The sequence below is a fragment of the Mastigoproctus giganteus genome, chromosome 8 (assembly GCF_048544385.1).
Source record: "Mastigoproctus giganteus isolate SK-2022 chromosome 8, ASM4854438v1, whole genome shotgun sequence".
Taxonomy (NCBI): domain Eukaryota; kingdom Metazoa; phylum Arthropoda; class Arachnida; order Uropygi; family Thelyphonidae; genus Mastigoproctus; species Mastigoproctus giganteus.
The window spans coordinates 229,744,441-229,761,000 of NC_143582.1; the positions used below are offsets into that span (position 1 = coordinate 229,744,441).

At 37.0% G+C, this 16,560-nt stretch overlaps 1 protein-coding gene across 1 annotated transcript in view; it reads right to left on the reverse strand.

Moving 5' to 3' along the window:
- LOC150082406 (putative ATP-dependent RNA helicase DDX5) overlaps positions 1-16,560 on the reverse strand; it is a 361,473-nt gene that overhangs the window by 137,575 nt on the left and 207,338 nt on the right. Inside the window, exon 11 of the mRNA XM_090379268.1 lies at positions 1,318-1,379. Coding sequence (XP_090235394.1) covers positions 1,318-1,379 — 62 coding nt within the window. The remainder of the gene's footprint in view (positions 1-1,317; positions 1,380-16,560) is intronic.

Below are 16,560 nucleotides of genomic sequence, written 5' to 3' on the forward strand. Positions count from 1 at the left end.
TCGATTGCTTATCTTTTTACTGTTTTAAATTTTAACCCGCCGCCCATAAATGTCAACTAGTTCGTATGTACATATTACAGTACGTTAATTATTCCGATTATCACATATATTCTTCCGATTTTCACATATCATTTAATTTTTTAATTGGTAAGGTAATAAAGGGTAAATTTGTGCTTAATATATCTTTACTTTTATAGCCTGTGGATTATATTCCTCCTATTTTCTCTAATTAGAATTGCTGTTTAATAGAATTAAAATTCAATTCACAAACATGATCACAATGACCGGCGCTTACTACACATCGCATAGTGAACGGTACTTTACTATGGTGAGTTCGTCGTAATGTGATTTGATTGTACAGTGAACTAATTGTAAAGGGGCGGTACCTTGTATTTTTAAATATTTACGCGAAACTTCGGATAACTGGGGCAGCCGCTTAATCGGGCCAAAATGCACTAGTAACGATGTGTCCCAAATAACCGGAATGGACTGTATAAATAATTTTTGAACGTTACATTTCAACTAGTCATATCTTTGATTGTTAAAGCTGGATTGCAAATACCTTGAGAAATATATTCTGCTGAACTGAATAAATAAATGTAACATGTTCATAACCCTTGGTTAGCCTGTGATTTGCCCAAAAGTGGCAATCTCTTAAGTCTTGAGGGTTCTGGTTTTGGGACTTTGTAATCTACATATCAATTTAATGATTTTTAAGTTGTAAAATATGAAAGATGGAAAATTATTAACTTGATAAATTGTAATAGTTGTGTGAAGGGCATTACGTGGAATTAATAATTAAATGACAAAAATTTAAAACACAATACCAAATATATTTGCAAAATTAAACATTCACTGATACCAAAAAGGAAAAGGTTTCCTACACCAATGCATTTTCAAATTCACTAAATAAAATAGCATTAATGTCAAAGTTTCAGATTTGCCAAATGGAACCAGAGTGGATCTGCAATATTGACATCAATAAATTATTTAATTTTGAATATAACTGAAGTAAAGTATTTTTAATTTTTGTAATTTAATTGACAATTTCATAAGAATAATTATAAAATAACAAAATGTTAAAACAAACTGCACTAAGATCTTAGACTATTTTTAAAGCATACACTATATGATGACATTAAGATCAGAATAAACCAAAAATTTCCAAGTTACAGAAATTTGTAGGATCACAGGAATACTGATTAGGATACCAACTGTACATTAAAATGTATCAAAATGCCAGCTGTAATGAAATATATCAAAATTCCAGTTTATAACTGACATTGTTTGCAATGATATGCAATATGAGGAGCTTACCATTTAAAACCCAGTCACGTTCAGGTTGAGATTTACTTCCATGAATAGATGTAACTGGCCACCTAGTCAAGAAAAAAAAAATACATATATAAAAATTATATAAATAAATAAAATAAATAAATAAATATATGTATTTATTTATTTACAACATCAGCATGCACCAGTTATAACTTTTCAGCAGTATTTAGCATCATCGCCTCTTCTATTTTTAGCCTTCTTTACCCCTGACTGGTGATCACTTTCTATCTCTCCATATTGTGAATGGTGAAGGAGTGTATACTTGTCCTTCACACTATTGTCTCCTTTGGCTAGATGTACACCTCTTAAAGAAATTTTTCTAAAAAATTCCAAAAATTTCCAAAATTCCTTAAAAATTCTTTAAGTAATCTTTAAAAATAATTTTAAATTTCACCATAGTATTATTTTGGCCATACACGTCACTGCATCAAATGTAATTCTAAGTTAGTAATTGAGTTTGCAATGTACATTCTAGTATTATATCTATTAATATATTGGTACGTGGTTCATAGCATCAGGACCACCATTTTTGCCAATGCAAACTCAAAATTCATAACAGTTTTGTATTCCTACCTTTCTATTTTGATCAGCTTGTACTGACAAAGATTAGAAATGTTAATAACCCTAATGGATCATCACAGTTGTGGCATCCTGATGAAGTTTGCTGCGATGTTCCATTTTAGCTTACTTTTTTCCCAGAATTAATATTTCAATTCATTAATATTCATCCCAGGCCTTACATGAGAATATTATTTTGCATAAGACTACTGAATATGAGTACCAATTATTATTTGTCACATAATTAAAAAATTTGCAAAATTTACAACTTAGTTATATATACATCAATGATGGTAATTAGTATTATGTATATAATCATTATCTTAAATGATTGTATATTACATTATTTATAAATGATTCACATTTTTTATATACTTTCAGTTTTACGTATCTTCCTTTTTTATGTTTCCACTTTCCTTTCCTTAGTTTTAGGTTAACATCCTGCACAATGAACATTTCAACTTAATATGGTATTAAAATTTCTTTTATATTAGTAAACCCTAATTAACACTCTTCTTCAGCAATTGAAGGTGTTGGTCCATGTTCTACATTTATTTAATATATATCCACCAATACAGTAACCATTATCAGCCTATTTCCATTAATATATATACAACTCATAAAAAATATATGTTATGCGTCACAAAAATAAATAAATAGAATAATGGCAAATAGAGTGACTAATCTTCTCAATTTACATTACACTGTGCTCAGATTAAAAGAAATATTCTCTTAAAAATTATTTGTCCTTCGCATGCACATTTTACTTTGTAAAATAATAAGAGGAGTTTACCTCAATATAGTATGTAGAACACTTCCGTATGATACTCTCCAGAAATTAAAACAAAAAAATCGAAAACTTACATTAGAGTAAAAAATAAATAATTAAAAACCAATTTAACGCAATTCAAATCAATTTAATACAATTAAAAATCAATTTAACACAATTAAAAATCAATTTAACGCAATTAAAAATTAAAAAGAATCTAACGAAAATATTCAAAACGATTTTCTTTCCTGAATTCTTTCCTTCTTTCCTTCAATTTTCATTCCTGTGATCAAGACATACGGTCGAAAAGCGTTGTCAGCTTCAGGAAGGAAAATTGTTTTGAATATTTTCGCTAGATTCTTTTTAATTGCTTTAAATTGATTTTTAATTGTGTTAAATTGGGTTTTAATTATTTATTTTTTACTCTAATAAAGTTTTCGATTTTTTCATTTTAATTTCTGGAGAGTATCATACGGAAGTATTCTACGTACTATATTGAGGTAAACTCCTCTTATTATTTTACAAATATTAATATCAAACATAGAACATATTGAGTATTACAGCTCTGATTCATATTATCTAATGCACATTTTACATATTTAAAATTTACTAAAATAGGTAAAGAATGAAAGTAGAAATGAATAATACAAGGTGTGATAAAAAAATTTCATGAAACTGTGGTATTGTGGTGAGCTGAAATTTGTTATTACACATGCAGTGACTCATCTAGACACAGTAATCACAAATCACCCATTAATCTGCAGTAATTCAGAATTAGCATGCATTGAATAGGTGGTGTTTTTAAAATGAGTGATTTTACCAAGAAGTGAAGTTGCCTCAGATTTAGTTTTGAGAGAAAAGTGTTATGAATTATGTTTCATTCTGAGAGAAAAGTGCAATAAAATGTTAAAAACAACTTTTGGAGAAGATGTTATGTGTTATTCAAAGACTTTTTCAGAAAAGCTCTGCTAAACTTTGGGAATGATGGTTCCCAAAGTTTAAAGAAGCCTGCCTGTCTATCAAAGATGATCTGCAATGATCTAGTAGACACTTTGTAGTTACATACTTTGTGCTTAGAACTTTATAATTGACTATATGCATTGGTAATATGTTGGTATTTCTCTGATCCAAAGAATCTCTTTCAATTAAAATGATGTCCTCACAATTAACCTTAATAGTGTGATGCACCCTCTTGTCATTTCCCTCAAAATAGTATATGTCGTCAACTCAGGGAACCTTGATTTCCTTTAGGACTGAAGTTTTTTTAATAAACAATCTTCTATAATTTTGATATCACCAATTTCATTCTGCCTATCCTCACCATGAAGAGTCTTTCATCTGTAAAAATCGATGCAAAGCACCTGTTTAATTCATGAGTAACAATAGCCAGATTATTTAAAACTTTCTCATGCAAGGGTCAGATCTGATTTGTTCTTTCCTTCTTTGTATTCACATAAACACAAAACTCCATGTCTCCATTCCTTGCTCTCATTTTAGACAATAATTTCTTATACTCAGCCTTTGCCAACATAACCTTTTTTGTAGTGCAAAAAATGGTTAGGTTCAACTTGTTGTGTCCGCCCCCCTTTTTTTTTGTGTGTTCAACTTGAACTTGTAGTTATTATAGGCTTTAGTCCTTTTCAATGCTCCATAACTTTCCTCATACCATCTTTTTCTGTTCTATTAAATTGGCGTGCTCCACATTCATCTATCTTGGCATTCTCCACGTGCTACATATTTTTAATGGTATATACACCTTAATGGTTTATGTGATCACAGCTTTAAAGGTATGCCATAATTCTAATGTAATCATATCTCCCCAGTTGACAGAGCAGAGATAGCAAACAGGGCATGAATATATTTCTTTTCCTTTAACAACTACTACCTCTCACCTCATCATCCAATTTATAACTCAGGGGTCACTTCTTGCTAATGGTTCCCGTACAGTCAGTCCTATGATGTCATCTGAACATGCTGATGCAAATAACAATCATCTTAGTTTATTTAAAAATTATTTATTTTCATATAGTACGAGCAATGTCTTATGAAGCTATGCTGGGCAACATGGGGAAATCTAGAATTCTTTACATTTTGAGGGTACAGCTCTAAAATGATATTCACATGCCAGCTGCTAAATAGTCCAATGCAGCATTTCCCAAACTTTTTTAGTCACAGAACACTTTTCATCTCACAACATATTCATGGAACACAAGTTTAGTGAGAGCCAAAGAACAGTTGCTAATATTTTATTATGTATGGCACACTGTGCATCAGGAGCATCTTTATTTGCAACACATGTAAAGCCGAAATTCAAATAACTGTTATTATACTTTCGTTTTGGTCTTTTATTAGTTGGTTCCTGTTTTTTCACTTCAGATTTCTGGGGAACAAAATGCTGGATTTTTCATCCTCACTTTGAGGTATGATAATATTGTGTTTGTTTTCATCGACCACAGTTACACTACTAGAAGTACTTTGCTTCTGGTTTTAAAGTTCCTTTTTTCAGCCACATATCCATGGTCATTTATTTTAATAATAATATTTCGAAATTCTAATAATTATCAAAAAAAATTTATACAAGGAAGTGAGTTTAGTTATAATATCGGTTTGTTTCCTCCTCTCCTTCAACCCATGTACTCCAGGCTAAATCGCATACGAATGGCATACTTGCCATACTAGATCACTACATTGCTACCTTTTTGTAGGTGTCATTACCTCTAGGCATATTTTTTTTCTAAGCCTGCCAAAATAAAGTGTTTCGTGATCTATGCCAGTATATTAATGATCAAAAAAAAAATTATGTTATAATGATGCAAAAGTTGTGTATGCTACAAATAAATTTATTTATTTTTTTTTTTTTTAATTATTAATTACGATTTTTCGCAGAATGCTTGTTCACATCTCACGGAACACTAGTGTTCCGCGGAACACAGTTTGAGAAACGCTGGTCTAACGGACCGAACCTGTTGGTTACTCTCCAGGATGCATCTGGATCAGCTAGTATATAATCACATTGCCTCTACTCTGTCAAATAGTGACTGGAGGGAGTCTGATTAGCATGTTTGCAGGGGGAGAGGCATTGTTGAGGCTACATATGTCAAGGAGCTAGGTAGGTACATTCTTACTGTGTATGCACCGTATCCAACAAAAAGTTCATTAACACAGATCATGTTTCCACATTTCTTCCACTTTTATCTAATCTACTGAGTGCATCATGAATAGTATTAGTACGGTAAGCCAAATAACAAGGAATCAAACTTTTTTATGCATCAGCCAAAAATAAATAAAATAATAATAATTAAAATAAAAACAGAAACTTCATAAAATTCCCATGAGGTAACCATCCGACTCTGTATTGTTTTGTCTTGTCTCATGTTTTTAGAATTATTTTATATTAAAATAGTGTACATGCTGTATAGTTTTTTTTTTTTTTTTTTTTTGTGTGTTTGTTTTTTTGCATTTGCCCTTGTGTTTTTTTCTTCTCTTGTAGACACAAGAAATAGTGTGCCTCATATTGGGAAACAAAATTCTATATCCTGAACAAATTGACTTCATATTAATTTTTGGAAAACATCACACCCAAAATTTATTTCTTATCACACATACTAAACTTTAATGACTAACATGTTCTGTTGTTAGATTCTATTTTTAAATTAGACACAAATAGACCAAAATAGTCACAATGTTCTTGGAAACAATCGGTCAGTAGTTCTAATGCAATGAGCATATAGACAATTTTATAACGTTCATGAGTCACTGAATAGGAAAACAATTTACACTGCAGTTCAAAATTTTGAAGAAAGGGGAACTGTTGCTGATGCCAGACACACTGGAAGACCTTGTAGTGGTCGATCAATGGAAAACATTGCACGTGTATGGGAGAGTGTTGCAGATCAACCCCAAACATCAACCAGAAGATGCTCTGCTCAATTAATGATCTCTTGTTGCTCGCTGTAGTGACTTTTGCATAAGGACTTGCATCACTTTCCGTACAAAATTCAATTAGTCCAAGCAATTCACCCTGAAGATAAGCAAGCACAGGAATACACCAGCACCTTCATAAACCTCACAAAAAATGATGAGAAATTCATTTCAAATTTGATGATGAGCGATGAAGCACCTTTCAGTTAAGTGCCTCTGTTAATAAACAAAAACTGTCGATTTTAGAGCAGTGTGAACTGCTCTAAAATTAACTGGACGCAGTGGTCTCACCAGAGACCACTGCGTCCAGTTAAGGTAACGGTTTTGTGTGTCGTAACAGCCGAACATATCATTGGACCTTATTTCTTTGAGAGGATGTGTTATTCAGATCATTGTGTAATTTAGATTATTGTGTTATGAGAGGATTGTCTTATTCAGACGGTCAATGGAGAGTGCTATAGGACAATGGTTGAAAATATTTTGATGCCACATCTACCAGAAGACCACAATATGTGGTTCCAACAAGATGGTGTCACAGCTCACACCGCTTTTTTTTTTTTTTTTTTTTTATGTGACCCCAAAACATGAGGTATTAGAACCTATAGTACTTAGTACCGTGCTTGGGTTAACGCTTGAGCCACAATGGACCCCCTAAGGCAGCATTTTCCCAATCGCATTATTTCGAAAAATGGTGATGTGAGATGGTCACCGCACTCACCGGATTTGGCCACCCCAGACTTTTTTCTTTGGGGGCTATCTCAAGAATAAAGTGTATGCCAATAACCCTCAAACCATAGAGGCCCTAAAAGGGAACATCCAGCATGATATAGCCACAATATCTCCTGAAACTCTGAGAAATGCCATGGAAGATGCTGTGAGAACATCACGTTTGTGAGCAAGAAGGGGGTGGTCATTTGGCCGATATCATTTTTCACATATGATATAAAAAATTTCCAAGAATAAAGCTTTCATTCACCATTTGGATAGTTCATTTATTACATTCTGTTCTAAAGTTACAGAGAAAACAAACTGTTCGGGTTATTTTGCGCCACCCTGTATTTTGCTAGCACATCAACTTTTCAAAAAAATTAAACAGAGCCACTGGTTTTAACTGTAGAAATCAAACCAACCACTCTGTGCTTAATGCCCTTCACTGGCAAGTAAATATATCACCACATTCATAAAGTGGCCACTCCATTCATAGGTACACTGACTAAACAGCAAAGCATGTGCATCCCAAGCCTTCAGAGCACTCCAGATTTCTTGTGTCATGCACTCAACAAGGTGTCCAAAGTGCAATACAGGGATGCTAGTCCATGTCGACTCTGCATCAACTGCGAAAAGCAGTTGATGCAAATTGGATGGTTGCAGATCTCCACTCTGAAGAGTTCTCTCCACTCCATTTCATACAGGTACTCAATTGGATTAACATCTGGTGACTTGGGAGGAAACTGCACTATGCCAAATTCACTCTCATGTTCCTGGAACCAGCTTTGCACAATTATTGCCTCGTGATACAACGCAACTAATAAAAAAAACATATATCTATATATATGTATAAAAATGTGTGTGTGTGTGTGTGTGTGTGTGTGTGTGTGTGTGTGTGTGTGTGTGTGTGTGTGCGTGTGTGCGTGTGTGCGTGCGTATAGCCAGTCAGTGATCACTGAATTATGACCACCACATCAAACACGGATTATGCAGCTTAGCTTGTGGTATAAAAAGTTCAACAGCTTCCTATGCTAGAGTAGTGGTGATTTGCATCTGGTTGTGCAAGTCAAAGTGATAAAGTAGCAGTTATGAGACATTTTTTTATGTATGTAATCCCCAAACACAAGAGGTATTAGAACCTATAGTACTTAGTACCGTACTTGGGTTCGAGGTTGAGAAGACAAAAGAAGATATTTGTTGACATTGGACTTGAACTTCTGTAGACTGCAATTTTCAGGAAATACTAATGAAAGAAGGTTGTTCCAGAAAACGGCAATTGAATGAATAAACGAAGAAGATGAAAAGTTGGTTCTGTGAGTTTGAAGTTGGACAGTAAACGGATGTTGGCTGGTAGCAGCACGTGTTTTTTTTTTTTTTTTTTATGAAATTCCCAAACACGAAAGGTATCAAAACCTATAGTACTTAGTACAGTGCATGGATTGAGGGAGAAGTATGGGGGGGGGGGGATGCCGGAAACTTTGCTCTAGAGACTAAACATGGGTTTCACCACTTTAAGCTTCCAATAAGCAAAGTGGTGGTATTGCACTGGTTGAGTGGACTGTTTTGAAAGAGAGAGCGGGAATTATAAAGCCAATTCAGAAGAACAGTGCCCATGGAAGTATCTATAGAAGAGGCATGCAGTAGAAACAGTAAGTCTATGAGATAGCGAGTGGAGAGACTCTGTTAGAGATGAATCATTAATTAACCTAACTGCCCTCTTCTGAATAGAATCAAGAAGCCTGAGAGAGGTTTTGGGGGCACCACCCCAGATGTGGGAACAATATTCCATGGCAGGGTGGATTTGCGATTTATACAGAGTGAGCAGTTGTTTTGAAGAAAAGTAACGCCAAAAGCAAAAGAGAAAACCAAGTTTTTTAGATGCAGAGAAAGCAATATTTGTAATGTGCTTGTGCCAAGAGAGATTACAAGTCAGGGTAATCCCCAAAAGAGATATATCATTTTGCTTAGAAATCGAAGTGTCACGAAAGATAAGCATAGGAGCAGAAGAATCCTTTTTGTGAGATATAAGACAAGACTGAGTTTTAGAAGGGTTGAAATCAATTAAGCGGTCTTTTCCCCACTGGAGAATTACCCGAAGATCGCATTTAAGGAATTGGTCACAGATTTTCGAGAAGTTGAACCTGATTGAGCAGGGCAAGGTTTCTCAAAATGGAAAGTGGAATGCAATGTGCTATCATCGGCAAAACTATGGATAGAATTTCCTGTCGATGGAAGAAGGTCATTAATATACAAGAGGAAAAGAGTGGGGGAAACAACTGAACCTTGGGGGACACCGGCATTAGTAGAGAAGTTAGAAGACAGAGAGCCATCTACTATCACCCTCAGTGAGCAATCAGAGAGAAAACTGGATAACCAATTACAAAAAACAGTTGGCAAACCATAAGATGGAAGCTTGTTTAGAAGACCTTTATGCCAAACACGATCGAAAGCCTTTGAAATGTCAAGAGCAACTGCTTGTGCTTTACCAAACTTTTCCATTGAATTAGTCCATAAATGGGTAACATAAGCCAGAATATCACCAGTGGATCGACACTGACGGAATCCATACTGGCGATTGTTGATCAGATGGAAGGTTTCTAGGTAGTTTAAGAGTTGGCAGTTAATTGATTTCTCCATTACTTTAGAAAGAGTAGAAGTAATTGCAATGGGACGATAATTGGATGGGAGGGATTTGTCACCCTTTTTAGGAACTGGCTGGATATGAGCAAATTTCCAAGCAGAAGGAAAAACACCTTTGGAATAAGAAAGTGAAAATAGGCGGCAGAGAATAGGAGTAAGTTCAGGAGCACAGGTTTTAGGACCTGGAGCTTTCTTAGCATCAAGATTCATCAAAATCCTTCTGACATCCTTTTGACGGAAGACCACAGGAGGCATTGAATGAATCGTGTTGGGAATGGTGGGAGGTGTTTTACCAAGATCATTAATACAAGAGTTGGAAGAAAAATGGGATGCTAGCAGGTCAGCTTTATCCTTGGCTGAAGTGACAATAGAACCATCTGGTTTGGACAGAGGTGGGAGCAGAGATGGGCAAAAGCTGCGGCCAATAGCTTTGGCAAGAGACCAGAATGCTCGCCTACCATTAGGGCAAGAAGCAAGTTTTCTACTCTTAGCCTGTTCAAACTCTAGTTTGGACTGATTAATAACTGCTTCACAATTGTTGTGAGCTTTGGTGTAGGGAGAAAATGAAACTGAAGAATTAGAAACAAGCCAATTACGATATGCAACATTCTTATCTTGAACAGCCTTAGCACATTTATTGGAAAACCAAGGTTTACATAAAGGACGAGATTTTAAAGTGGAGTTTAGGATAAAGGATTCCATTCCTGCAAGAATAATTTCACTGACACGATCTGAGCAAACGTTGACATCAGAAGTTTTGAAACAGTAATCCAACCAAGGAAAGGAAGAAAAGAAGTCTCGCAGGTCATCCCATTTTGCATTCTTGTAATGCCAAACAACACGAGGTTGGGAATAGCCAAGAGATAAAGGCTCCATTGGAGAAGAGACAGTTAAATTATTCTTGTGATCTGAAGTGCCTAAAGGACCTCTCACTTCAACCGTATACTTAGAAGGGTTGTTTGTGAGAAAAAGATCAAGCGTGTATGATTAGGATTGGTGTATGATCTGGCTGTATGATTAGGATGGTCCAGTGTTCTTGTAGGTAAATGAACAATCTGTGCAAAATTGTTAGTAATTGCAAAAGCCTCAGCATCTCGGCCAGCTGGGTCAGTGTGAGTAGAAAACAGAAGCCAGCTGGAGTTGTGAACATTAAAATCACAAAGGAAAATTACCTCACTGTTAGGAAAGTTGGACTGGAGAAAGTCAAGTTGCAAAGAGAGGAAGTCAAAGAGCTCCAAGTGATTAGTGGAGGTTGGAGAATGGTAGAGACAACAGATGAATTTGACACAATGAGGTAGAGAGATTTTTAGAGAAGATCAAAGAGAGGAGATTCCAAATTGCCAAGTCTCTGACAGGGAATATCAGAATGGACATATGTACAAGTACCACTTTTGAGGCGAAAGAAATAATATAGCGAATATTTTGGGCATCTGAGATGAGCAATAGTTGAATCAACCGATAACTGAAATTCTGTCAGAAAAAGTACGTGGGGTTTGGTGGACTGCAAGTGGAAATAATAATAATAAATAATACATAATAAAGATATCACAGAGTTTCAAAATGGCATGATTTGGGAGCTTGTGTGTTGAGGCATCCATATCAGAAACATGCATGTCTTGTCAGTTGCTCATTGCACACTGTGGTTAAGGTAGACAAAGAATGTTGTTGAATGGGTCAAACCACCTCCTACCAACAGAACTGTAAAGGATTTCACAAAGTGGATGTTCATGATGAGCAAAGGGTGCAGCATGTTGTACGAGATCAATGGCAGGTCATTGTGTGACAGCAGACATCCCAATACAATATGGAAAATGCAAGAACAATATCCCAAATGATGATGATAATGGCACACTCAAACGTATGGAGTTCCACAGCAGATGATCCATGAAACACCCTCCCCTCACCACTATCATCATCATCAATGGTGAATGCTGTAGTGTCAACATGCTGGTTGACAGCTCAGGACTGAAAATGAGTATGGTGGTCAGAAGAGTCTAAATACCTGGTGCAGCATATTGATGGACAGATGCTTTTGTGTGCAGTGCAAGCAACATGAATCCATGGACCCATCGTGCATTGTGCGCACTATCCAGGCAGGTGGCGGTGGTTGCTTAATATGGGGCATGTTTTGCTGGCAAGAACTAGGACCCCTGGTGCATATGGATCAACATTTCACTGGTGAGGTTTATCAGCAGCTCTTAGGGGACTACGGGCACCCTGCAATGTTGCATTTTTTCCAGGAAACAATGGGATCTTCCAAGATGATAATGTGCTGTATCATTGGGACTGCACTATTCACAAGTGGTTCAAGGAACACAATGAAGATATCACCCATCTTGATTGGCCTCCAAATTCTCCTGACCTCAATCCAATCCAAACCTGGTATGTTTTGGAATGGGAAATGAGGCATATGGATATGCAAGTCATCATTCTGACACTGTGGAAAGTCTTGTAAGCAGCACAACTGTAGATCTCTATGGCCTGAAGTCAATGCCTAGGTGAACAGTGGCTGTTATCTGTGCAAAAATGTTTATATTCTGGCACAACCACTAAGTCAGAGGAGTTAACACTCAATCATTTTGGCAATGAACATACTTATCAGTCGCATGGGCCTAACTATGGTCCATTTAAACATATATGCTGCTAACTTCTCGCTACTTGGCCAACAGTCAAACTAATAAAACAAATTTATCTGTAAATACATCTACACTTAACAAAAACTTCCTCATTCATTTCACAAATATATCTGATCTCAGTTCCATTCCCTGCGATGTCAACTTCCATCTACAATCTACCAAAGCCAACTACTCATTCTGAAAAAAAGTCTCAAGTAATGGCTGCTTCAACTACATCTCATCTCAGTTGTCCTATTCACTCTATGATTCCTTTTGCATCAAAGGTCATACTATTGGGTATGTCTGCTCTGATATTCCTTGTCAAAGACTTTCAAATTTGGAATCTCCTCTTTTTGATTTCCCCTTTTGTAAAATCTCTCTGCCCAATTCTGTCAAATTCAACTGATTCCTCTATCATTCAGACAACTCTTAGCAAGTACAGGTCACTGTTGAAAAAAAGCCGTGAATTAGGGTTGAACTTGAAAGTGTCTGCAATTCTGCCCAGACACGATAGGAGGGAGTATATGATGAGAGCCTTGTCGATCAATTCGGCCCTGGAGGGATTGTGCAAGGCTCAAGGGGTAGAATTTTTTTCAGCCTGGACTGTACTTGTTAACAGGAAAGATTGCTTCTACAGGGATGGGATACACTTAAATAGAAAGGGTGCAAGAATTTTTGCTGATGCTATCGAGGCAGTGTTAGGTGGGTCGGAAAACTGCTAGCTTGGGGGGAGACAAAGACCAATGGATTGACAGTAGCCACTGGCAGAGGTGAAGGAGATTCTTGCACTGCTTCTATTAGAATGAGCAGAAGCCTGAAAAACAAGATGCTTGATATTTCAGAGACTGCTGGGAGCCATTGCGGTACAAGTAAACACATGGGTTGTGTTAGGGTAGCTAAGAATAGAAACAGGTGCATGTATACCTGCGTGTACACCAATGCTAGGAGTTTGGTAAATAAATTTGATGAATTTGAGGTATTGCTCAAAACATCAAAGGCAGATATTGTTGGGATATCAGAGACGTGGTGTCACTCAGATATAAGTAATGCGGAACTGGAATTTGGGGAATACAATGTGTATAGAAAGGATAGACAGGACAGGAGGGGAGGAGGGGTTATGCTATTAATTAAGAAACACAAAGTCCAAGGAAGTGAAGCCAGTCGACATCGATGGACAGGGCAGTGTCGAGTCAGTTTGGTGTGACATAAGCATAGGGAAATCAAAATTGAGAGTAGGAGTGTGCTATAGGCCTAATGACTCTGATGAGTATAATAAAATATTGTACAGGGAAATAGAGTGGGCCAGTAAATCAGAGAGTCTTATAATGGGGGATTTTAATTTCCCAGATATTGACTGGAATTTGTGGATTGGTCACTCGCACACTAGTAAGACTTTTGTGGATTTATTGGATGATTGTTTTCTACATCAGCATGTTCGTGAGGCAACAAGAGGGAGCAATACTCTTGATCTGATTATCAGTAGTGATTCTTCATGCATTAAGAATCTTGCATTAAGAATCTGCAGATAAAGGAACCACTAGGTGGCAGTGATCACAGTGTGTTGAAGTGGAATTTACTCAAGGAGGTAACTACCATCAGAGGTAAAGGGAAGGGTTTTTGTTTTCGTAAAGGCGACTATGATGGTATGAGACAGTATTTAAATTCTATACAGTGGGACCAACTGATGATGTTACCAACAGCAAACTCAAAATGGGAAGCATTCAAGGAACAAATCTTGGAGGCTACCAGGCTTTACATACCAACTAAGAAATATTGTTCAAGGTTTAGGCCTAAATGGTTGTCAGATGAACTAATGAGACATGTGGCAGAGAAGAAAAATGCATGGGATACATACAAATTAATGGGTGACATGGAAGCCTATGATAGATATAAGTTGGTCTGTAACCAAGTCACAAAGGAGATTAGGCAGGCAAAGGCAGACTACGAAAAATCCTTGGAAAAGGATGCAAAGAAAAACAGAAAAGGGTTCTTTACATATTTGAACTCGAGAAGGAAAGGGATGAACCAGATTGGTCCACTGGATATTGATGGTTCAACAGTTGAGGATCCTGCTCAGGTGGCTAACAATCTAAACGAGTATTTTGCATCTACATTCACGCATGAGGAGTTATTCAGGAAGGATAATGATGTAGGTAAAGTAAACATTGGCAGTGAGCTGGATGATTTTGTAATAACTGAGAGGAAAGTGGAGGAGAGATTGTTGAGGATAAACATAAAAAAGGCACCTGGGGTGGATGGGATCTATCTAGTTATATTAAAGGAGGCAGCAAAGGAAGTATGCAAACCCCTAGCCATAATTATGAGAGCTTCTTTGGACTCAGAGGAGGTACCCATAGACTGGAGATGTGCAAATGTAACCCCAATTCACAAAGGAGGATCAAAGGCTGACACAAGTAATTATAGACCTGTTAGTTTAACTTGTGTTCCAGGTAAATTAATGGAGGCACTGGTTAAAGAAGCACTGCAGGATCATCTAGACAAGAATTCAGTTATAGCTCAGACGCAGCATGGTTTTGTTAAGGGTAGGTCTTGCCTGACCAATTTGATTGGATACTATGATGTAGTCACAAAAGAACTGGATGCAGGGAATAACTTTGATATTATATATTTGGATCTTAGAAAGGCTTTTGATGCTGTTGCACATGGAAGACTGCTGCACAAATTGGAGCAGTGTGGCATTGGAGGCAAATTGCTGCTATGGATAAGGAGATGGTTGAGTGGCAGAAGACAGAGAGTGGTAATCAATGGACACTGCTCAACGTGGACTAATGTTATTAGTGGAGTTCCTCAAGGTTCAGTGTTGGGTCCGTTGTTGTTTTCGGTGTTTATGAATGATATTGATGATGGGATATCAAGTTTAATGTCCAAGTTTGCAGATGATACAAAGGTTGGCAGGGTCATTAAGGACACTACTGACGCTATGCTGCTGCAACAGGATCTGGAAAGGTTGAACAGATGGGCTGAGAGGTGGCAAATGAAGTTTAACATTGACAAATGTAAAGTACTACATATGGGAAACAGTAACCCCAGAGCAACGTATCAACTCTGCGGTACTACACTGACAGTGGTGGAGAATGAAAAGGACCTGGGGGTAATTGTGCAGGCAGATATGAAGTTCTCTGAGCAGTGCAGACGAGCTGCAAGAGTAGCTCGTGGTGTCTTGTCAATGATATACAGGAATTTTTCTAGCAGGGATAAGGAGGTGATTATTCCCTTGTATAAGGCAATGGGTAGGCCACATCTTGAGTACTGTATATAGGTCTGGAGGCCTCATTTCAAGAAGGATGTAGAGCTGCTAAGAAGGATGTAGAGCTGCTGGAACGGGTACAGAGAAGGGCAACAAGATTAGTGAATGGAACAAAGGGTTGCTCTTACGAAGAAAGGCTTAAGTTTTGCAAATTACTGAGTCTGGAGACTAGGCACCGGCGAGGTGATCTGATAGAGGTGTATAAGGCTTTGAATGGTTTGAGCATGCTCAATGCCAATGGGATTCTTCATCTTGCTCAGAATAATCACCTCAGAGGGCATAAATTCAAATTGAGGAAGGACGGATGTCGGATAGATGTGCGGAAATTTGCCTTTGGCCAGCGGGTGGTTGGTTGGTGGAACCGACTTCCATCACTTGTTGTTGAAGTTGATAGCCTAAACAAATTTAAAGCTCAACTGGACAGGTATTTCGAACGAACGGAGGGGTGAAATGGGAGTGGGGTTTTTTTTTTTTTTTTTTGCTGATGCTGAATAAGCTTGCTTTCTTGCATCATATGCCTCTACTAATGCTAACTCCACTAATCAGACAGAACTCTTGGAATTCATTTCCTTGAAACTCGACCTACTCCACTGTAACTTTCCTAACAGTAAAATGTTAGTCCTGGGTGAATTTAACACAACTTCAGGCGGCCTCAGTTTTCTGGTTACATGGACCCAGCTGGTTGAGATACTGAGACTTGGACAATTACTATTACCTCATACAGCTTGTTCATTTACTTACCAGAA